The sequence below is a fragment of the Schistocerca serialis genome, chromosome 4 (genome assembly GCF_023864345.2).
Source record: "Schistocerca serialis cubense isolate TAMUIC-IGC-003099 chromosome 4, iqSchSeri2.2, whole genome shotgun sequence".
In the NCBI taxonomy this organism is placed as follows: domain Eukaryota; kingdom Metazoa; phylum Arthropoda; class Insecta; order Orthoptera; family Acrididae; genus Schistocerca; species Schistocerca serialis.
In genome coordinates this window covers 648,391,741-648,416,630 of record NC_064641.1, presented here as the reverse complement: position 1 = coordinate 648,416,630, position 24,890 = coordinate 648,391,741, and the positions used below count along the sequence as shown (strand labels likewise).

General features: G+C 37.0%; 1 protein-coding gene across 1 annotated transcript in view; it reads left to right on the top strand.

Moving 5' to 3' along the window:
* The window catches only part of LOC126475508 (calpain-7-like), a 103,198-nt gene extending 79,252 nt beyond the window's left edge, over positions 1-23,946 (top strand). Inside the window, exons 10-12 of the mRNA XM_050103421.1 lie at positions 477-685; positions 2,227-2,459; positions 19,188-23,946. Of these exons, the coding sequence (XP_049959378.1) occupies positions 477-685; positions 2,227-2,459; positions 19,188-19,332 (587 nt within the window). The 3' untranslated portion in view covers positions 19,333-23,946. The remainder of the gene's footprint in view (positions 1-476; positions 686-2,226; positions 2,460-19,187) is intronic.
* The last annotated feature ends 944 nt before the right edge of the window (positions 23,947-24,890 follow it).

The window sequence follows — 24,890 nt, the reverse complement described above, 5'->3', positions numbered from 1 at the left end:
TGTGTCTGTATATGTGTAGATGGATATGTGTGTGTGTGCGAGTGTATACCCGTCCTTTTTTCCCCCTAAGGTAAGTCTTTCCGCTCCCGGGATTGGAATGACTCCTTACCCTCTTCCTTAAAACCCACATCCTTTAGTCTTTCCCTCTCCTTCCCTCTTTCCTGAGAGGCAACAATTTGTTGCGAAAGCTTGAATTTTGTGTGTATGTTTGTGTTTGTTTGTGTGTCTGTCGACCTGCCAGCACTTTCATTTGAAGCGCTGGCATGTCGATAGACACACAAACAAACACAAACATACACACAAAATTCAAGCTTTCGCAACAAACTGTTGCCTCATCAGGAAAGAGGGAAGGAGAGGGAAAGACGAAAGTGTGTGTGTGTGTGTGTGTGTGTGTGTGTGTGTGTGTGTGTGTGTGTGTCTATATATATATATACGAACAATGTAATAAAGTGAACTTTCTTTTTTTTTCCTTTTAGATGATCCACCTCCATTTATTGATGGTGTCCGTATAAACAGTCCTCATTATCTCTGCAAATTGGTCTTGACTGAAACCAGTGCTAAAAGATATACTTTAGTTATTTCACAATATGAGAAAATGAACACCATCTATTATACTCTGAGAGCATATGGCACTTGCCCATTTTCATTGAGGAAGATTGGTGATCCATATGAGTACACCAAACAGGTAAGTTTAAGTTACTTTCACAACCAATTGTAAAGTTGCAGAGTCAATTTGAGAACATTTTTCCACACAAGCAATATATCAGTTTGTCCCCCCCCCCCCCCCCCCCCCCCCAACTCCTGCCCTCCAATCCCCTTTTTCTTAGACATTACCATTACTTAGCTTTCCTTGGGCTCTTGATAAGACCCACGAAGCTTGGAGCCTCAATTTGATAGTGACCCTTTTGAGAATTAAGAACAGTAATAAACCCTTCTTGACCTTGCAGTTGGCCTTCATGGTGTATGGGATTTGATTTAATTTAATTCAACAAAACAGTTAAAATATGAATATCCATATGTTTACAGGCATATTATTTATTGTGTGTGTTACAAGTACAACTTTTTGTATGTAAGTAATAACCAAATAGTTTTGAAAAACAGTTGAAGAAACGCTTCCATGATTTTGCTAGTCTGAGTTGTACATGAAACAGTTCTCGTATTTTGGCAATCTGTAAAAGCAAGGTGAAACAAAGCATAAAGCAAGCTAAAAAGAAAAAAAAAGAAAAGAAAAAAACTAAAACAAACAAACAAACAAAAACCAGGCTTGCTACCGTAAGGGGAGACTTTGACCATCTTGGAAAGAATGTATTTTTTGGCTTCGAATCACTCAAATGGTACTGTAACTGGTCTCAACTTCTTAGAAAGTCATCATTGTATTTTTTCGCCTCGAATCACTCAAATGGTATTGTAACTGGTCTCAACTTTTTAGAAAATCATCATTGGATGTTTTGGATATGTGACATAACAAGTAATCAAAGTACAACTGAGATGTGTTCTCTCACATTAAATATATTTGCTCTCTGACTACTGCCATGACACACATGAAAACATGCCTTACCACTGAACAACTAATGAGTACTCAGTGGATCTGTTATGTATTTCCTGACAAATGGCTCACTGTATCTCTCAAACTCTCTCTGTTAGTTCTTGGGCTAAATTGATTTTGTAGGGATATACTGAAAGTCTTGATGCAGGATTTTAGGAGATTTCCAGGAGAAACAATGGTCAAATATCCATCAGATCATGCAGATTTTGTTTTCCATGTTTTCCTAAATTTTTTAATACAAATGGCGTGGTGCCAAAAGAATGAACACATCTGCCTTTCTTTCCCATCTTTGCCCAATTTGAGCTTGTGCACCCATCTCTAATGACCTAGAAATTGATGAGATTTAAATATTCCTTCCTTACTTCAGGAATAGGAGGTGTGCCCATCCAGTTTGTGGAATATGCATAATGCTACATCACATTAACAAGGTTGTACTTGAATAACCTTTTGTCAACAAAATCATGACAGTTAAATGTTAATGAATAATCTTTTGTCAGTTAATTCATAGCTGAATCATTTGTTTCTGGAAAATGGCAGTGTCATACATAATCACGAAGAAATACCCACCCATTTCTGGAATGATGATCCATCCAGATGTTAAAGTTATGTTAGTCCTATACTGTATTTGTATGTGAGACAGCTGAAGTCTGTTAATTAACTAAAATCCTCCTCTGTTTCAGGTTACTGGCAAATGGGAAGGACTGACAGCTGGTGGTTGTGCTAATAATCGTGATACATACAATAACAATCCAATATACCAAGTAATCATTCAGGCTGCTCATAATAATACACAAATGTTGCTTGATCTCAAAGGGCCAAAACAGTATCAGATTGGTATGGATGTCATAAGTGTTGTTGTAAATGATCCAAATGCACCAACAGCCTTTAAACGAAAAGATTCGGGACCATTCAGGTACAGTTAATCATAGTTTTAAGAACTCAAGAAACTAAAACACACATTTAATTTATGTTAAGAAAATTTGATAATCACACTAATCATCTTTTATTTATGGAATCAGTTCTGTTGTGGTGTACATTAGGCTGTGTGATGCTGAGGGGCAACTTTCCTGGTAGCAGTGACAGATTGTTTTTTGATGTTGAAAATAGCATAGTCCCCAATTACAAAAATGCACTTTGTTCAACATTTTTCCAGATTATGTCTCTGAAATGGAATTCGGGGAAGTCTTCAAATTATTGGATGTACATTTGCATTGTCTTCAAAATATATTACAGCCACAAATTGCTTTATGTTTGGGAAAGGTGGAAGACAAAATCTATCAAATCTCAGGGTGGGGAGGGTATTTCAACAATTTGTATTTTGGATACCCTAACATTGCTATTGCTGAAAACTTGTGTTCAGGTTCATTGTTGTAAGTAAAGGCAGTTATTCGCAATCCCTGGCGAATGAGACAGGAACTGAAATTGAAAGTACCAAAGCAAAAGCTGAAATGCTGAACTCCGTTTTCATATGTTCCTTTACAAAGGAAACCCAGGAGAGCTGCCCCAACTTAATCCTCATACCACTGAAAAAATGAATGAAATAAGTTTTATTGTCAGTGGCATTGAGCGACTGAAATCGTTAAAATCAATGTGGCATTTGCTGTGTTATTCAGTGGTTTGGTATTTAACTAATTTGTAAATGAAAATGATAATGTTATTTCATTACAGTGAGTAATTACAAAATAATTTTGTCTCCCTGCTAAAGATTTGGTCAAGTTGCTAAATAAATCCAAGTTAACATTGTGTTAAAGTGTTGTCTGTAAGTTGTGTAAGTGTCACTAAATCACAGTTCATACAAAAGATTCTATACGGCTATTGATTATGATTTAAACAGTTATCTTCAGGAAAATGATCATTAAAACAACCGAATATCAGCTGCGCACAAGACTGACGTATGTTACCTGAAACAATATTCTTCGCAACTCGTGCGTAATTAATTTCGGCTCCGTACATCAGCAATAAAAGTTTGTTATATTGATCGGGCTATGAGCACTATCTTTAAAGAACCAATCTGATTCGAATTACTTTCATTAAAATGAGTTTGGGACCACTGGTGCATATTTATTTTTACACATTTTTATTACCTTCCGCATTTATCGCTGCAGAGTTGCATAATTTGAATTTGCCGCTGAGATAATTGTTAAGATGGTGGCAGACAGTTGACAGAGACTTTCTATTGTTAGAGCAAATTTCCTTTCCTTTGATACTTTCATCATAAGAAACACAGATAAAAATGCGATACAAATCCCTATCATCAATGGCTGCGCTCCTTGCAGCGGAAAGAAATAATTAACACAGATAATGATTATTGAGAGACGAATTAAAGTTACAAATAATTATTCATTCATATTTATAATAATAATGAACTCTATTCTCAAGGAATAATTAACAAATAATTACAATTTCTTAACAGACCTCAGTTTTATACGTGTCTTGCGTCCGCAACCTACAAAAGCCAACAAAAAAAGGTAAAAACAAAGGAAGACGAACGCAGATCATAAAATGAATTTACAATTATCATTATCTTTGTATGATACACATCGATATATCCAATTACATCATAAAATATTACGTAAATAATTAATATTTATCATCATTTTGTTTTATTTCACTGTTTTTATATATGTCGGATAGATAATGTTTATAACTGTTAGAGGCATAATATCCTCTTGTTGCACTGTAGCTAAAATTTATCTCGTGGATGTTACATCGAACTAAGCTCCAGGGCCCAATAAAATCCCTGTCAGATTCTATACTGAATTTGCAGTTGAGTTAGCCCCTATTTTAACTATAATCTGTCATAGATCCCTTGAAAAAAAAAAAGCTGTTGCCCGTTTATTGGAAAAAGGCACAGGTCACACCCATCTACAAGAAGGGTAGCAGAGCAGTGATCCACAAAACTACCATCCTATATCCTCGACATCGATTTGTTGTAGAATCTTAGAACATATTATGAGCCGAAACATAATGAGGTGTCTTGAACAGAGTGACCTCAATGCCAACCAGCATGGAATTTGGAAGCCATGATCACGTGAAACCCATCTTGAGCTTATCTCAAATGACATACTGAAAGCTTTGGGTCAAGACAACCGAGTAGATGAAATGTTCGTTGATTTCTGAAAAGCAGTTAACTCAGGACTACACCCACACTTACTGCTGAAAGTATGATCACACGCTTATTGTTGAAAGTATGATCATATGGGGTATCAAGTGATATTTGTGACTGGATTGAGGACTTTTTGGTAGGGAGGGCACTACGTGTTATCTGGGATGGAGAGCCATTGTCAGATTTAGAAGTAACTTTGGGTGTGCCCCAGAGAGGTGTGTTCGGACCCTTGCCATTCATGTTGTGTATTACTGACCTTATAGACAATGTTAATTGTAGCTTCAGACTTTTTGCAGATGACACAGTTATCCATAACAAAGTACCGTCTGAAAGTAGCTGCATAAATATTCAGTCAGATCTGAATAAGATTTCAAAGTGGTGCAAAGATCGCCAACTTGCTCTAAATGTTCATAAATGTAAAATTTTGCACTTCATAAAATGAAAAAATGTAGTATTGTATAACTGCAATATCAGTGAGTCACTGTTGGAATTGGCCAACTCATACAAATACGTGGGTGTAACACTTTGTAGGATATATGAAATGGAATGATCACATAGGTTTAGTCGTGGGTAAAGCAGGTGGTAGACTACCCTTTATGGTAGAATACTGGGGAGTGAATCAGTGTACAAAAGAGATTGCTTACAGATCACTTGTGCAACTCATCCTAGAATATTGCTCAAGTGTGTTGCACCTGTACCAGATAGGACTAAAAGGGGATATTGAACATATACACATAAGGTCAGCATGAATGGTGACAGGTTTGTGTAATCCGTGGGAGAGTGTCACAGAGATACTGAAGAAACTGAACTGGAAGACTCGTAAAGGCAGATGTAAACTATCCCGGGAAAGTCTATTTACCAAAGTTTCAAGAACCAGCTTTATATGATTAGTCTGGGCATATACTGCATCCCTCTATGTATCGTTCACATAGGGATCATAAGGAAAAGATTAGAATAATTACTGCATCTACAGAGGTGTTCAAACGATCATTCTTCCTGTGCTCCACATGTGAATGGAACAAGAAGAAACACTAATAACTGGTACAATGCATCTCATGGTGGTTTGCAGAGTGTAGATGTAGATATAGATTGATCTGAAAAAGGTTTTTCCAGAAGACATTGTCTGCATCTGGTTTGTACGTCGCTGCCTATTGCTCTTTAGTTCCAGTGTGAAACAGAGGATCCACATATTATTGACAATAAAAATATTGGTGCAAAAAGTAGTTTGGATTCTTTTTAAAGTGTTCTAAACATTGCAGAGAACTTTATTTTTGCATTTGCTGTTGGCCAGCGCACAACAGATGCAGTACCCTCTTTCTCAGGTTTATCGTAGATAATTCCTCATATAAAAGTTACTATGCTCTTCCTTGCAGGATGCTTGTGGAGTCAGCTATTTTGTACATATTCAACTGCTTGTCATGCAGTACCACATGGTACACTTTTCTCGATACTTTTTTCTGTGATTTATGTTTTGATGTTCTTTTCTATTAAAGAGAAAAAGGGACATATTGAATTCAACAGCCCATTTCTTAACTGTAAAAATGAAGATGTGACTTTTCTTGTAAATGATTATCAATTTTCGCAAATTTATATTGACAATAAAATGGCTGAAAGAAAGAATGTTTTGGTGTCTTGGTATTAAATTTTATCAATTTAAACAAAAAAGTCATATTAAGACTTTTTTTTTTTTTTTTGCAGATTAAGTCAGTACTTTTTATTATAATGCAACATGTAGTGACATAACAAAATTTCATTACTTTACAATGCCGTCTCCCTGCCAGACTAATACTTATTCCAATTGCCCTTGTATTTTTGTAATTATGTATTTATTACTTACTTTATGCTGTGGGTATTACTTAATTCAGTGAGCCATAATCCTTGTTACTGTGCTTATGAGGGCTGTTGAAAAAGTAAGGTGACTTTTCAAATAGTGCGGGCAACATACATTTGATTATTGATCTTTTTTTATGTTGGTATGCCTGTCCCAAACATATTTTCACTGTTTCAAGTGTACAGCTTACTTTATTTGTTTTTAACAGATAGAAACGTTAGACTTATTTTAGTGTGCTCGGAGATTTTTGATTATTATAAAAAAATGGAGCAAAGAATTTGCAACAAATTTTGTGTGAAAAATGGAAATAAATGCTCTAAAACACTTGAAATGTTGACAGCATATGGTGAGTCTGATGTAAGTAAAAAAAAAAAAAAAAGTTTGCAAGTGGTACAAGCTTTTTCCAAGATGGCCAAGAAGATGCCAATGATGAACTTTGGTCTGGACACCATAGCACATCAACAACAGATGATAAGGTCGAAGCTGTGAAGAAAATTGTTTTTGAAAATCATCAAATTACCATAAGAGAAGTTGCTGAGGATAGTGGCATATCGGTCGGCTCATGTCATGCAATTTTTTCGGATGTTTTGGGCATGAGATGTGTGTCAGCCAAGTTCATTCCCAAACGTCTCAAATTTGATCACAAGAACCGTTGCATGAGCATCGCATGACTCAGTGATGATCCTGATTTGCTCAAAAGGGTCATAACTGGTGAGGAAACATTGGTTCACAATTATGGTGTCAAAATAAAAGCCCAATCGTCCCAATGGAAACATCACGAAGAACCAAGACCGGAGAAAGCATGCCATGTTCGATCAAATGTCAAAGCTTTGCTCACTGGTTGTTGTTGTTGTTGTTTTTTTTTTTTTTTTTTTTTTTTTTTTTTTTTTTTTTTTTTTTTTTTTCCCGCCCCCCAATTACTGTGGCGTAGTGCATCATGAATTTTTGCCTCAAGGTTGTACGATCAATAAGGAGTATTCATCATCATCAGTTATCTGCTATATTAGCAGGTCCTTTGCCTCTCCATTTTCTGCGATCCATTGCTTCCTTCTTAAGGCTGCTGTATGTTGTACCGTCCATCATGTCATCCAGTATCTGGAATCTCTTCCTTCCTCGCTTCCTTTTCCCTTCTACATAACCTTCTAAAACTGTTTTTATCAGTCCGTCATTTTTTCTTAATATATGCCCAATCCAATTTCTTTTTCTTCTCTTTATTACATCTAGTAACTGCCTTTTCTCTCCCACTCTTCTCAGTACCTCTTCATTTTTTACTCTGTCCATCCAACTTATTCCTTCCATCTTCCGCCATGTCCAGATCTCAAAAGCCTCCAGCCTTTCTCTGTCTTTTTTCCTCATAGTCCATGTTTCAGCGCCATATAGAAGAACACTCCATACAATACATTTTATGAGTCTCTTTCTGAGTTCTCTGTCCATACCGCTGCAGAAGATTCTCCTTTTCTTATAAAACGCCTCTTTTGCCATTGCTATCCTTGTTTTAATTTCTGTAGTGCACTTCCAGTCGGTGTCTATCCTGCTTCCAAGATACTTAAAATTTTGCACCTGTTCTAGTTTTTCTCCATTCAGCACAATTTTTAGTTCCTTATTTCCTCCTATTGCCAATACTTTTGTTTTATTTGTGTTAATTTTCATTCCATATTTTTTTCCGTTAGTTGCAATGGTGTCCACCAAATCCTGTAATTCTTTTTCCCCTGTGGCTAGAAGGACCATGTCATCAGCAAATCTCAAGCACCCTACTCTTCTTCCTCCAATTTCTACTCCTTTGTCATCTAATGAGCATTGGTCAATCATATTTTCCAAGTACAGGTTGAAAAGAGTAGGTGATAAACAGCATCCTTGTCTTACTCCTTTCCCTAGTCTGATCCAGTTTGTACTTTCTCCTCTCACTTTAACTGAAACTTTTTGATTAAGGTTCAATGAGTTTATAAGTCTTCTGGTTTTCCAGTCCACTCTCTTTTCCCTCATAATAGTCGCCAGCTTGTCCCAAACCACATTGTCAAATGCCTTTTCTAAATCGATGAAGCACATATATAGGTCTCTTCCTTTTTCAATAAACCTTTCTCCTAAGATTCGTAGGAGCCCTATTGCATCTCTGGTGCCCGTATTCCGTCTAAAGCCAAACTGCTCCTCGCCGAGATTCTCCTCTATTACTTTTTCAAGTCTTTTATTAATTATTCTTAACATCACTTTGGCTGCATGTGAAATGAGGCTGATTGTCCTGTGCTCGCTGCATTTCTTGGTTCCTTGTTTTTTCGGCAATGGAATCATTACTGTTGTCAAAAAGTCCTCAGGCCATTCACCACTGTCATATATTTTATTACATAACCTCAATATTTCTCTTATTCCATTGTGGTTCAAGCATTTTAGTATTTCTCCCGGTATTGTATCTGTACCTACTGCTTTGCCATTTTTCATTGCAGCAATAGCAGACTTTACTTCTTCCATTATGATGGTCGGTCCTTTCTCTTCATCACTTACACTGTTGTGTGATTCAAGTTCCAGAGTTTCTGGTTTGCTATCTGTGTCATATAGCTCTTTTATATATTCTTCCCATCTCTGGAGGACATCGTCATGATCTTTATACACTACCTCTTCGTCTTTACTCAAAATTTCCATAGTAGCACTTCCTGCTCTGTTTTGTTCCCATGTCATAGTCTTTACTCTGTTGTATAGTAAGTCGTATCTTCCTTTCCTGTCCAGTTCTTCAATTTCATCACATTCCTCTTTTAGCCATTTTTTCCTAGCCTGCTCTGTTTCTCTTCGCAGTTCGTTATTTAACCTTCGGTATATCTTTCTTGCATCTTCAGTGTTCTTGTTTTTCAATTTTCTTCTCTCCTCCATCTTGGAAATCATTTCTTGTGTGACCCATGGTTTTTTTGATCTTTTCCCTTTTACATATCCTATATTTTGCTGTCCTGCTTTAATGATTCCTTCTTTCAGCATATTCCAGTACTCGTTGGCATTATCAGGTGCTTCTTTGTCTCGTAATGTGTTTAGAAAGTCCCGAGACAGCATTTCTGTAATTTGTTCTTTGTTGGACCTTATCTTCTCTAGATCCCATTTCTTCACCATTGTCGCCTTTTTCAGTTTTTTCATTCTTATTTCTATTTCTGCCATAAGTAAGTTGTGGTCACTATTAATATCTGCACCTGGTAATGTTTGCACCTTCTTGATTCCATTCCTATATCTTTCTTCTACCAGTATAAAATCGATTTGGTTTCTATATTTATCCCCCGGTGATTTCCAAGTGTAGAACCTCCTCTTATGGTTCTTGAACCATGTGTTTGCCACTATGAGCTGCCTTTCCCTGCAGAAGTCAATTAACCATTCACCTCTGTCATTTCTGTTTCCAAGACCATGACTGCCTACTATGTTTCCCTCTTTCCCTTCTCCCACAATGGCGTTCCAGTCTCCCATTACTATTTTGCAGCATTTTTTATTTTCATCCATTATTCTCTCTATTACATTGTACGTTTCCTCTACAATTTGGTCATCATGTTCTGAAGTTGGCATTACACCTGGACAATCAGTAAATCTTTTTGTGCTCCTTTCAGCCTTACACCAATAACCCGGTCATTTGCATACTCTACATATTCCACACATTTAGCCAATTCCTTTGTCATAATCATTCCTACTCCATTAATTCCTTTTACTTCTCCTCCTGAGTAGTAGAATACATATTCATCTGACTGCAACTCTCCATGTCCATTCCATCTTACTTCAGCAACTCCTACGAGGTCCATATGATTCTTTTCGATCTCTCTTTTAAGGTTTTCTAGTTTTCCTGCTTGTAGCAGAGTTCTGACATTCCAGGTACCAATTCTCGTTTTGATTTTTTGCCTCCTTTCAAGTTGTCCCCCCCCCCCCCCCTCCCCCCCCGGAGATCCGAATGGGGGACTATTTTACCTCCGGACACTGATTTAACATGAGAGGAAGCCATTTTTTGTGCATAAAATGGAGACTGCATTATGCAGGGAAGATAATCTGCGGTGGTATTCCGTTGCCTTCCGCAGTTCTGGAGGCCGCCCCTAACATGGGATACAGACGCCTTTTGCAGCCGCCCGCTCCGGGTCAGACGCTGCATGAGAAGTATAGGTTGGAAAATGAAAGACCCCTAGCCCTCGAAACCTAATAGCGTCAGGGTCGGAAAAGAACAAGAGCTGGCCGAGGGTGGCCAGATAGGAAAGATAAGAGTGAGGAGCCTGGCATAAGTAAGTGGAAGCAATGCCAGGACTCAGCTCGGGGCCCCGTGGTCGCCAGCCACGTATCACTAGGTCTGACTCCCTGAGGAGTATTACCTTGACGTTATTCACTGCTTGCGAGAACTAATATGCAAAAAAGTCTGGAATTGTGGAAAACCAAGTCATGGCTTTTGCATCACGACAGTGCACATGCTCATTCATTGTTGCTTGTGAGAGATTTTTTGGCAAAAACCAACATGACAATCATGCCTCAGCCATCAAATTCACCAGATTGGGCCCCCTGCAACTTTTTCCTGTTCCCAGAACTGAAGAGACCTATGAAAGGATGAAGATTTTCAATGACGGGGGAAATAAAAACTGCATTGCTGGAAGTTCTCAAGGCTCTACTGAAAACTGCTTATAAGAAGTGTTTCGAAGATTGTAAGAAGCATTGGCACAAGTGTTAAATAAATAAATAAATATTTTTTCATATAAATATAGTCACCCTACTTTTTGAACACACTTCGTACATTAAGTCTTCAAGGAATGTAGGCCAACATTTACAAGATATGGGCAGTGGTTGGCAAATATGTGCAGCTGTCACCAATTTTTTTGTATGGCTTTGTCATTATAGTACAGTGTTTATTTGAGTACTTTATTTAGATCAGTGAAGCTTTGTATAGTAACAGTACAAAGAAACTTGAACCATCCAGGCTCACATATAAGACTGGCTCTCAGCTACAGGAAGCCACTAGTCATGCATTGTTAAGAGGAGAATCATTCCAAAGTTTGGAATGAAAAGGAGGGATATAATAGTAAGGTAAAACACATTGTCAGTATGAGAATTGTATATATGACACAACTGGAAGTGGACCACCGGCAAAATGCAGTTATCTGCGACCAAGTCATGGAGTGATACTCAAGTTTTACTTATCGTTATGTCAATACATTTCCAGTTACAAGACTTCAGCCCATTGCTAACCTTATCGTATAATTATTTTACTTATGTTCATTGTACCCTACATAATTTGAAGTATCCACAGTTATGTGTGTGCTGGTCCATAATTCCTTTTATATAGATGTTATTCATTCATAGTATGCCATTTCATTAACGTGTCACACAGGCCTATTATTGTGTGCACTTACGCAAGTTAACTATGCAGATTGATGGTGCTGTAAAAACAAGTGCAATAGGTAAATGTTCTCCAGTCTTATTATAGTATAGATTGTGCTCCAATCATAAGAACTAAAAGCACATCAAACAATTGTTTAGTTCACAATTTTTGTCTCTGTGGGAAATCTTGCCTTCCACATTTCTCCTCCATTCCTGACACTGCTGCACTTTAATAATAGATCTGGGAAAAATCTTTAGTGGTCAAGAAAACTGCCATAAGGAGTAGATGCATCTCCATGAATAATTTTCATAAACCTAGGGATATAAGAGGTTTCTCCATAACATTCTCCTTGCATTATTCCATACATGAAGGATGCACCAAGTGGGATTATCCAGTAATTATAAATGCTGGGCTTACATTCTGAAGTACTGATGTTAAAAGTTTCATCTGTTCGTAAGAATTTAGGTTTTCTGTTACCTCTTCAGGTCAACTTTGGAATGGTTCCTTTGCTAAGACTGTGGCTGATTCTTTTCTCTCTATTCCTCCCAATGAGCTAATTCTCCATGTCAAATGACTTAAAAATCAATCATACACTAAGCTGTAATATTCTTCCCTTCCAAAATATGATCTACATCTTTGATCATAGTAGTGGCTTTTTTTCATGGTTGTGGATATTATTTTAACAGAATGATAAATGATATAAGGAGAGATTTATCTGAGGTTTATTGAAAATCAGGAGTTGGCTAATACACGGAATTGAAGCAGATAAGATGTGTACCCAGGTGCTTGAGCACAAAACTTCCAGTTCTCAAAACCTTCAAGCTATTAAATTTTTGCTATGTAAGCCTCAGTAGTTTTCTTGAGTGATATTTGCAGGGTGAAAAAAAGAAAACATTTCAGGGGCTCATCTGTAAATTTATTGATGTTCTGAGTTTTTTTAGATTCATTTAACACTGTTTGTCAGTCCCTTTAAAATAAATATAAATACAAAAATTCCAGCAGCATGTTAAAACAAATTTTACTGTCCTTGCCAATGATGTGCATACTACAGTAAATCATCTAAGTGATGGTATCATTCACTAAACCTGTTTAGTGATTTTCTGTATTGTTTGAGTTTGCTTTCAGATGGTGCACTGCCCCATCACTCTTCTTCAATTATGATATACTAGTACATGACGTAATTGCAAAATCATGTTGTAAATCAATGATGATAATATCATCTTTAAGTGTAGTAGGGAAGTTCTGCTAGAAAGTAAATACTTTAGAAGTAAAGGTGAGAGACACACACAAAAAAGAAAGAAAACTTGCTAGCTTTTGGAGTAAATCTTTTCTCAAGCTAGAGCCCGCACACAGGGTGTGTTTACACACAAACATGCACATGCACACAAGTGTGTTCGCCCCCCACCCACCCACCCACACACACACACACACACACACACACACACACACACACACAGCACCAGCTGGACGCAGTTGTGCTGTGTTGATTGCTGTCATGTTGATTTTGTAGTCGATAGTGCATTGCAGTAGAAAGCTGTCTGAAGCATACCCAACTGTGAGAACTTTCCTTATACTGTAATGACTATTGGGGAGCCTTTCACCATGGTATGTGTCCAGGGTCCATTTAATTTGTGTACTGTGTGCCCTTACGTCTCCTTCACATCAATCTTCCTGGCCATCTATTCTCTGTCTCCTCCTCCCCCCCCCCCCCTGCCCTCTATGCAACAATTTTTCCCTCCCCCTCTCTGTTCATCCCCTCCTCCCCCTCTCTCTGACCAACTCCTCCACTTCCTCCTCCTCCTCCTCCTCCTCCTCCTCCTCTCTTTGTCCATCTCCTCCTGCCTCTTTTAACAGATAATCTCCTTCTCCCCACACTCTCCATGTCCATATCCTACTCCCTCCTCTATGTGTGTCCATTTCTTCCTCCTCCTTTCTGTGCCATCTCCTCCCCCACCTTTCTCTGTCCATCTTGTCCCTCTGCCTCACACAAACCATCTCCTCCTGCCCCCTCTCTCTGTTCAGCCATGCTCATGTGCACATATAACCCCTGCAACACATGACAATACTAGTGGCAAAACGTGCCTGTCATGCAGGGCAGCCTAGATGTCAGGAGTTGAAAAACCTTTTCATCCTTATGTCTTCTCCTATAGGAGCCAGGAGGTTCTAACCCTCGTAATGCTGATTCTTATGTAACTTGCGGATGTGTACGAAATGCGGTTGAAATCGACGTAGTGATTTAGTAGATACTGGTCTCACACACACACACACACACACACACACACACACACCCTATTTTATATATGCGAGGGTGGTTTGATAAGTCTGGTAAATTTCCATTAAACAATGGAAATTTTTGTTGTGCTTTCTGGTTGGTAAGCTTGTGATTATTCCAAGAATCATATAAAGAATTTCAATAATGTACAGCATACATTTCATTCTCAGTGGCCATCTGAATTGTTCCATGTGTTGCCTGCGATTGAAAACGGAGAAAACTGAGTTTCATTTTGTTATTAAATAATTTCATTTGAAGGGTTGGACTGCTGCACAAATCAAAAGCGATATGGATAAAGTTCATGTGGACTATGTAGCACCCTTGAGACCATTTACTTTTGGATTAATGAATTTAAATGGGGCTCAGCTGTTCAATTGATATCACCACAAAGGAAACCATTGCATAACCCATGATACAGTAATGCGAGATTGCTGAATGAAAATTGGTGAGATTGTTGACTGTAGGCAACCTAACTGAGTGAGGGCATAATATCCTGCAAGAAGAACTACCCGTGAAGAAGCTGTGTGCGAGTTGGGTGCCACAATTTCACAGTCAATCAAAAGCGCATCTGGTACAACATTTCAACAATATGTCTGGTGATGTTTAATCACAATCTCCAAGACTTTTTGTGCTGATTTGTTGCTGTTGATGAAATCTGGACTTATCATTACACACCAGATTCAAGACAGCTGTCAAATCAATCTACAAAGGCTAGTGAAAGTGCTCAGCAGAAAGTAAAGGCCATTTTGTCAGCTGTTAAGGTGAGGGCCAATGCTATTTTTAGGTTTCCCAATAAATAATCATCATAGATTGCTAAGTTTGCATCATGTAGAAAGGCAGCCCAATTTTCAGCTGTTCTGTGCATCCCCCTCCTCTAGCCACTGGCAGCCAATAATATTCATTCTCTTTCCGAACAGCTAGCAGCGATTTATAGCTAGAGAGTGAGAATCTCCCACCTGCATGCTACACTGTTGCCGTACCTCACGACAACCAAGTTATTCGTTCAACTGTCAGTTTTGTTTTTTCTTTTTTTTTTCTTGCAGCAGTATAGCTGTGAATGTGTGTCTGTAAATGTTTAAGGACAATTAAAAAAAGGTCAGGTGATGGCAATAAACTGAAGTGCTTAACAAGCAGGTGAGGGGTATTATTTACTGAGTTTATAACTTTTTCAAATGTGAATTTGAAAGCAGGTCTCCTACTGTTGACATTTGAAGACATAAGAATGGACTCCAGAACCATGTAGTGTCAGCAAGAGAACTGTGAAGAGACTCATAAACAAAAGTGTCATAGCTTTAGGAACTATAGAAAAATTTGGTTTCGTATCGCCTGGAAAGCATCGAAATCGCAAGCAACCTGTTACACAAATGGATGTTTTAACAATGATGTTTTAAAGTGCTCCATGTGAATGATGAATGCCCAACATCACAAAAACATGTTACCACTATACAGGAGAAAATTGGCTGTAGCGGTAAGCTCTTCATCAATGTAATGAATTTTAAAAGACATTGGTTCCAGATAGAAGAGAGTTTTTAGTTCAAAGAAGTGACATAGGTGCAGCACGAACTACATGCCATATAAAGATTCATGATACAAGAGAAGGAGGTAGCTCAACAGTGTATTACCTTGATGAAACTTGGGTCAATTGGAGTCATTCCAGGAAGATCTGCTGGAAAATGACTGATGGTACTGGCGGTTTTAAAGTTCTCATAGAAATAGGTTCTTGGATAATTATTCTGCTTGCTGACTCTTCTTCTGGTTTTGTTTCTGAAAATAAACTTGTACTTATGTGTAAGAAAAACAGCAGTGACTACTATTCGGATATGAACACTGTCAGTTTTGTGACATGATTCACAATTCTTGTCATTCCCTGCTTCGAAGTTGGTCAATGACAGTTATAATTCAGCTATTGCTGACAAAACAGCAGGTACAAACACCAGAAAAACACATATTTTTCCCTGGCTCAGAAATAAAAATATTAAGTACAGTATGAACCACACTCGTGCCGTTCTCATTCAGCTCTTTAATTTATACAAGTCAACAGAACGTACAAACTTGACTTACTCGCACGTAAATGGGGTCACACAGTTTTGCGGTTACCCATGTGTCACTGTCAGTTTAGCCCCATGGAATTAATTTGGGCAAAGTGTTAAGGCTATGTTGGAGAAAAAACAAAACATTCAAGATAAAACCTACTGAATCGCTTGTGCACGGGCACAGTCTGTGCGGCATGCTGAAAAGCTTCAGAAAAAGAATTTGACAGGGAAATGATGATAGATGTAAGCCTTGATCCTATCATCATAAATTTACAATCAGATTGTTTGGAAACAAACTCAGATAGAAGTGATGATGGTAATTATGATGCAGACTTTGGAACAAAGTAATAATATATCTTAGTTTTAAAGACTCATGACTTGCCAAAGGTGTTTGTCAACATATCAGTTGGATACATAGTAATGAGAACTTCTTAGCCTTTTTGATTAAGACTTTGTATCCTTTTAATTATTTATAATGCTCAGCGTATCACCCAAGTTAAACTTCTCCTACCATGCTGTACACTCAAACAACATGCGAGAATGCAGCTGGATAAATTCGTCAGAAGCCTCATATTTCCACCTGTAAACCCCTATCATTTTCAAGGCATGATCTGGATAAGGCCCTGAAATGAGAGTAACTGTTACTTGTCAAGATATCTGTGATTTTTGATGTTATCGGTCAACATTCCCTAGAGTTATTCACAGACGATGGTTAATTTTTTCACACACACACACACACACACACACACACACGCACACACATATACATAAACCTTACACATTTTAAAAAATTGTATTGAGTAGAAGCAGTTGTCAAGCAAATATAATGATTTTGGTTTCTGCTTGAAGTTAATTTTGTTTGTTTATTAAATTTTTACTTATAACACAGGTCAAATCACAATAAATAATAATTACTGCAAGCAGTTTCAATGATCTTGTCATTGGACAATCGTCATTTTGAAAAAAATTTTCTTCACGTATTCACTAAGCTGTGTCAGCTGTTCTCGCCTTCCAGTGTCACACAGAGTAAATCCGTGTAGCAATCGATGCAACACCGTCAAGAAGTGAATTAATGTTTCTCTCATGATGATTGCTCGAAATTGGTTTTAATATTTCCTATTCCCCTCATAGATTTGAATGTATAATACGATGAATGGTAGACAAATGAGCCTGACTGTTGTCCGCAGCAGCTCAGTTTGGCAGTGTGGACTTTGTTTGCCCACTCTCTGCTGCCTCGCATGCACCATTCTCATCCCCACATGCTCCCTTTCTGCTCTGCCTCCATGCGCAGAATTACCGTCCTACAGAACACGGACCATAGTGTGGTTGGACCATGTTATGCTTTGTTGTTGGATTGTTTGAAACTTGTGTTAGCTGAAAAAAGATCAAGGTTGACATACAAAAAGTGCTCTTTTACCAGGATAATGCACCATCCCAGATATCATAGGTAACAATGATGAAAGCACATGAGTAGGGCATCGAATTGGTACCTCACCCACGTATTCATGAGGCTCAGCCCCAAGTGAACTCTTCCTGTTTCCTAAATTGATACTTTATCTTTCTGGGAAGAAATTTTATCAAATGAGGAAGTGATAGTGGCTATCAATGAGTATTTTGCAATGTTTGACAGAAACTATTTTTATGGTGGGATGAAAAAGCTGGAGGATCATTAGGCTATTACCATACTTAGCAAACTACTCTTGTATACTAGCCTTTCCCCTGTATCTTGGCCTGCGTACGTGTTTAACACATATATTGCACATATCTCCTCCTCCACTCACCCTCTGTTTATCTCATCCTCACTCTGTCTCTCTGTGCAGGAGATGTGGAGTTTTATTCATTCCAATCTGTCCGTCTCGCTCTTCCCTTTCTATGATTGTCTTATCTTCATTCTGTCTGTCCATGTCCTCCTCCCCATCTCTCCGTCCATCTCTTCCACCCTCTTCTCTCTCTGTTTGACTCCTTTCCCTCTCTCTGTGTCCATACCCTGCTCCTCCCCTCCTTTTCTGCCAGTCTCCTCCTCCCCAGCCTCTGTCGATCTCCTCCTCCCTATCTCCATGACATCTCATCCTCCCCATGTTTAATTATCCATCTCCTCCTGCCCTTCTGTCTGCTCTGCATGTGTAGCCCCTGCAAAGCATATCAGTACTAGCCACACAACATGCCTGTCTTGCACAGCAACATACGAGTCAAAGGTTGAGAACACTTTTGTACCCTTGTCTTCTCCCCTATGGGAACTAGGAGGTTCTACCCCCACAGTGCTGATTCTCATTTACGATTCTGTGTAACATATTATTTGATGAGTAGATTGATAATATCAAATAATATGTTGCACAGACTCTGACTTATTCACATATTCTACACAGTAATGGAATCTATGTAAATAAGTGTTGTAAATTGCTTGTTGTCTAGTGATGCTTTGCTACATTTACATGTTTGTGACAAGTATGGTATTGTTTCATAAATGAAAACATGTTTAATATTTTTGACTTATTTCCTAATCACGAGAACCATTTCACTTAAAGTCTGTGGAAGAAATAATTTCATCTCTTTCTTTGTTTAACATATTTATTTCTTTGTTATGTTTTACATTACTGAGGCTCTCCTTAGTATGAATCTATGGAATAAAAGTATATCCAATCTAATCTAAAATTAAATTAAATTAAATTTGAGAAGTAGGTATAAAATATATGATAAACGTGACTTCTTTTACTGAAGAGAGAAGATAAGTTGTTAATAAACTCAAAGACAATCAAGTAATATTAATTTTGAATGTATTATAACATTTATTTCATGTTCCATTGGGATATTGTTACACAATTTGTTGACTGATCATAATAAAGTGATAAACATATAGCAAAAATTGGGTTGAAATGTAAGAATGTATTATTAACATGGAAATAAGTTAATCCGGTTAATATGCTCCATTATTTAATATACCCAGCCATCATTTTCAAAAGCCAATGTGTATAATTAATTATTATATGTCGTTTATGAGTTGTTTTCAAGGTAGATAGTAATCATCTTGTGTAGAATTCTGTATTAGAGTGCTGACAATGTTTTTTTTTTTTTTTTCCCCCTCCAGATCGGGATTTGTGGTGCTTGACTTACAAGATGTTCCTGCTGGCACATACAATATTATTCCAGCCACCTTCTTGTCTAGGCAGGAAGGACCATTCTTTCTCACTGTGAAATCTTCTTCACCTTTTAAACTGTCACACTTACAGTGAAAAAGAAACATTTGCTGTCCCTTCTGATACTAAGCACAAATCCAGTTTGCATTTAAATTTTGAACGCACATTAGTGCAGCAGATATTATTTTTAACAGATGATTTATACTCTGGCGGCTTAACATAATAATAACCTTTTACGACTGCTTAGTAATTCTGTATTTTCATGATCATTAACAACAATTAAAAGAAAAGAAGACACACAGTCTCTCATGTGTGAATTTGATAATAGTATAAACTGTTGTGTATATCTGTTTGTTTTGGAGTGACATCTAGAAACATTTTCATATTTGGAAGTAATAAGCCTATATGCAACTGTGTTGCATACTTCATTTTGGACAACATGAATTTCCTTTACGTTTTGTGATTTCAGAATGTTGATTCATATCTGTAAGTATCTGCTACATGTTTCAATTTTATCTTAGTTTTGATGTTTCTTTGTTGGAACAGATTCACAGGTACTTTCAAGTGCAAAAAAGTGCCAATATTCTTGCCTGTCGTTTGGTTGATACAAAAAGCATAATTATTTTAACTGATCCTGATAACTGAAAGCAATTTCTTAAGGTGTTTGTTGTACTTATTTTTAATGCACACTGTACAACTCAATAGTGAGTTTTGTAGGGAGGGTGGCATCCACCAGAAAAGCCAACTGTTGTCTGGATTAAGCTGGTATGCTACAAGAAACCGAAGTGGCAAGCATTTTTTATCCTTATTATGAAATGTTACAAACAGTTGATTGTTTTCGTTTATGTACTAGCATTAAGAATGTATACAAACTTATTTTTCATTCTGAGGTTTCTCTGCACCCCTTGAATGTTATCTGTTCCCCCTTCGAGAACATTTTAATATGTGCACAAACAATATCCACTGTTACTTTACAGTATTACTCATTGTAACTCCTGTATTTTGCTGTACAATGTGTAATCACATTATGGTCATGAATATACATGGACAATCCTTGGATTTCTTTTCTGTACACACTTTAAAATTGTTTTCAGAGCATTTGTGTATTATGGTGACGCTGATTCCCCCAAAGTTATAAGTAATGCTCAGAGTAATTTAGTTTACTTGATGTACATTATTTGTAATCTCAAATGCACTGTGGAATTTTCCTTCAGAATTTAAAAAAAATATTATTGTCAATTAGTTGCCAGTGCTGATGATTTGAGTGAATGGATCAATTATGTGTAAAATGTGAAATGCTGCGAATGTCTACAGCTTATGAGTCATCATTTCATTTGCCATAATATAGGGATTTTGTTGCAGTTGCACTTTCTTTCCTCACCAAATGTTTTTAGTGGGGCTTGTCTGTATTAGTGTACTACCTTATGTGTTCTTACATAAAAATTCCTAATTATTGTTTCATTTTTTGTTTAAATGATTGAAACTAAAAAAAAAACTTAAAAACAACTATGCAGCATTTGTAGATGTTCAGTGTACAGGCTGCTTATGAATGAATTGCTTTTATGATTGCATTTCACAAGAAGTCAACTGTGTACTGTAAAGTCAGCATCAAACACTTAACTTAAGAAGAGAAAGTGTTGTACTGTTGCCAGGAAAAAGGAAACTAGAAAGAGAGAGAGAATTCCCTTTGTGTGCATTGCATTCGTTTTTGTTTCTATTATCAAAAGATTCTTACATAATACATGTTGTGTGTGTGTGGTTTTTTTTTTTTTTTCTTTTGGTGGAGTAACCATCAAATATTTTAGTGTCCTTGGTCAGGAGATAAAAGGCAATATTTCAAAGAAAGATAGAGGAGTATAGTTCTATTAAGGGTTACCATCTATTTTTATTTCTATACTTATTTGACTTTCGTTTCAGCTTTTATTACCTTTGTTCATCCACATTGTTTAACACAGTATTGTTAGGAATTGTGTTTCGGGGATAAAATAAGAGTATAAGAAAACAATGGGAGGTACTTTCTCTGTGTTTGTCAGTCCTTCACACAGTGTTCTATTTTTCTCATTCGTCAGATATTGTAAGCTCATATAGGCAAGAAGCTTCTGTAACATTATTACATTTCACTAATTCATAAAATGAGAGAGATTTAAAAAATCAATTTTGTCTCAGTGTAACTGAAAAAGTAATGTTGGAACCACATGAGGTAGAAGAGAAGATTGAATCTCAAGCTTAAAAAAGATAAATGGGGAAGGATATCTTCAGTACTTGTCTGTCTTCTGGCCTTACTTTCTAAGTGACTTGTTCAGTATTAACTTTTTATTCCATCATGTCAACTATGTCACTTCTGTCTGTCTCTTCACACACAGTGTGAGATGTATTCGTGTTTCAATGAAAAAGAAACCCCCTAATGTAAAAGGCTGCTAAGTAACTTGTTGTGGCTTTTCACAAGTGTTACAAAATGTGATAGGTGTGATCATTTTAATGAAAACTAAGTAATACTCCCTGAATAGGTGACAGACCAGATGGCAATACCACATTCAGTGATATAGAAAGCAGTGTATTAAAATTCACCAATTCTTTTTGGACTCAGAAACAGAAATATTTCTGCTTGTTATATAACTTGGAATGTAATACGTTACAAAACTTAAAAAGTGAAATTGTGCTCATTGAAGACTTAAGACAGGAGGCAGAGGAGATATGTACACAGTAAAATTGCAGAACTTTGAGTTAGGGAAAATCACATTCTCTGAATGCACATTTGGTTGCATTTCATTGTTCTTCCTCACTTGAGGCAGAGTGATGTGATGCAGTGGTAAGATACTAGAGCCTCAACTGAAGGATGGCAGTTCAAATCCCTATCCGGCCTGCTACCTGTACGTTTTCTATGCTTTTCATAAATTGCTTAATCCAATGCTAAGGTGGTTCCTTAGAAAAGGATGTGCTCCATTTTCCACCTTACCCTTCCCTAACCTCAATTAGAGCTCAGTCTCTGATGACCTTGTTGTCACAGGGGTGTTAAACAATAATCATTCTTTCTTACTCATATTACTTCAGAATACTCCTGACATTGTGACACTGAATCGTGAATGTCCATTTCTTCAAAAATATAACGTGACTGTAATCTCTGCAACAGGTGTAATCTAGTGCAGCTGTGCTGCAATGTAAATAGTACAGTCTGTGATAGGTCCCTTACAATTAAAATCTGCAGATTATTCTGAAAACATGTTCCAAAATTTCACACTTGAATCCAAAGATTCTTAGCAAATTGTTTTTCCTCAGCTATTCCTTTTGTTGCAAGTATTAAATTCCCTATCAAATACATGACAAGGCTGGCTGATTGACACATCAGTTTGTTGCCCACAAAATTCTATTGCACATTAAAGACATCAGCTGTTTCCTGAGGTTATCCATTACTGATCTTGTCTCCTTCCCAAAAAATACATAAATTACGTGTCTACTGATAGGCACCTACCTCCTATGACCACATTCGTAATCACTCCTGTAAATTAATTCCCTCTGATACATCCTGTAACGGGAACCCATACAAGTTGTCAGAGGAAATGATAGTGTTAAGAGTAGCATGGCATCCTCTTATGCTAAAATTTTGTTGATTTGTTCTAAGCAATTTTTGTGAAGTATTGGGACAACCATTTGTCAGTTCTCAGTCTCCACTATGTGGATTCATAATCAGTCAGGACTTAAACTACCTGCAGTCGTTTAAGTTGTGTAAAGATAAGTTACCCATTCTAGCCTCCATTCACCTCTAAGAGCAATTAAACTAACCAGGAAACAGCAACATATGTAACTATTACATATTGCCAGTGACTTATATTTTAAAAATTATTTTAATGGGATTGGGTATGTGATTGGAGATGTTTCTGGTAAGTAATAATTTATAATTGCCTCACATCCCACAATGAACAATTACACCCTCAAGGAGATTTTTTTTCCTCTTTCCTGGTTTTAAAAAATGGTTAATTAACAGTACATTTGTTTCTACCAGTATATCTTTTTATGGACTGGACTTTTTTATGGTTGATGTTTTTGAGACTGATTAATAGAAAATAAATTTCTGTTTGTACAGGCAAGATGGAAATTTCAGTTTCATGTTGAATAAATCGATGTGTGATCTTGTCATGCATGCCTGGTTCAGTGACCTGTAGTCTTACTAGAAGTGCTTGCTGCCTAGACACTAGTCCTATTGTTGGTGGAGTAAGTGTTTCTCATTTTTGCAAGATTGTTGCAGCTCTGACTACTACTAGGTTTGATGTTGGCATATTATGCACGCCTGGGCACTTGGAGAAGTATCTTACATATTTTTATTGTGAAATTGCAGTCAATCTGTATCAGGAGAATAAACATGTTTGTTTGAATTATGTGTATAATAGCTTTGAACAAAATTTTAACTTTTTATGTTTGCCTTTACCTACCATTTTAATCATTTGGAATAATATCTAATCTGTAGTAATTTATAATATAACATTGTTACTGCTCATACAGAAAAATATAAATGTATGATGGCTGTGAACACAGTAGTTTGTAATTCTTGTAATAAAAACCTTTAAACTATTACATTATTGTTACAATATGTTGCTCAGCAGACTGTTTGTTAGTATTTATTTTATGGAATTAACTTTAAATATTTGTTATAGCAGAGAAATGTCTCTATGATTCAAATCTAAACTATTTTTTTACATTCGTGCAGAATATTGATTGAAAATGAAATACAAAACTTTTAAGTTTATTTGAAATTTGTTTATTTATTGCATGTTCCTTTCCCTACAAATTGTTAAGTATCTGGACATTTCTTCTGATAGAAGAAATTGGAAAACACCTACACTTTACATAACACACTCAAAAGCCACTTCACAGTCCATATCTGAGGCTGTAATAAATGATTCAGATGTCCTCATATTCTGTTCTAATTTCATCATAGTTCATTTTCACACATTTTTTTTACTTGAAATTATTTTGCTTATGGAATCTTTTAATATCCAGTAATATCTAACTTTGCATAGATTTCACATCAACACATTTTCATGATGTCCATCATAGATGCCACTCACCCAGCTCACAAAATGGGGAAAACTAAATGAGAGCACCATATAAGGAGATATCCTGATAATGAAGTTCCCAAGACATAGGGAAATTGCACTAGTGTCATGACTGATAACTAATCAGTCAGCCACTTATCTCGGGCACTTCTTTTTTTGCAATGCAGAGTGTTACTACAAAAAAATGTGGAAGTTGCAACACGCAATTCAAAACGAGCCATGTAGGATCCATAGGCCTGCCATACACTGCACGCAGCAGAGGTCTGGTAGAGCAACAGAGTCTCTCTAGATCAGCACGCACTGCCAGCAGGAGAGACATGTTAAAGGCAATAGTGGCTCAGGACTTGGAAGCACAGAGATCCCTGCAGTGTCAACTGCAAATTTTGTCTGTGCAGTTAGATTGGATTCCGACTATGATTCATGACTTGGGAGCCTTTTGCATTTTCATAGGTGATGAGGCGTTTCTGTTCTTAAAAAAACTTAATGTATCCTTACCCTAAATGCAGAGTAACTGCTAACGACAAAAATAAAGTTTTTAGCTACAAACTTTCTCATGCTCATCAAACTGTGGAGTGTGCATTTGGCATATGGAGCATTTAAACA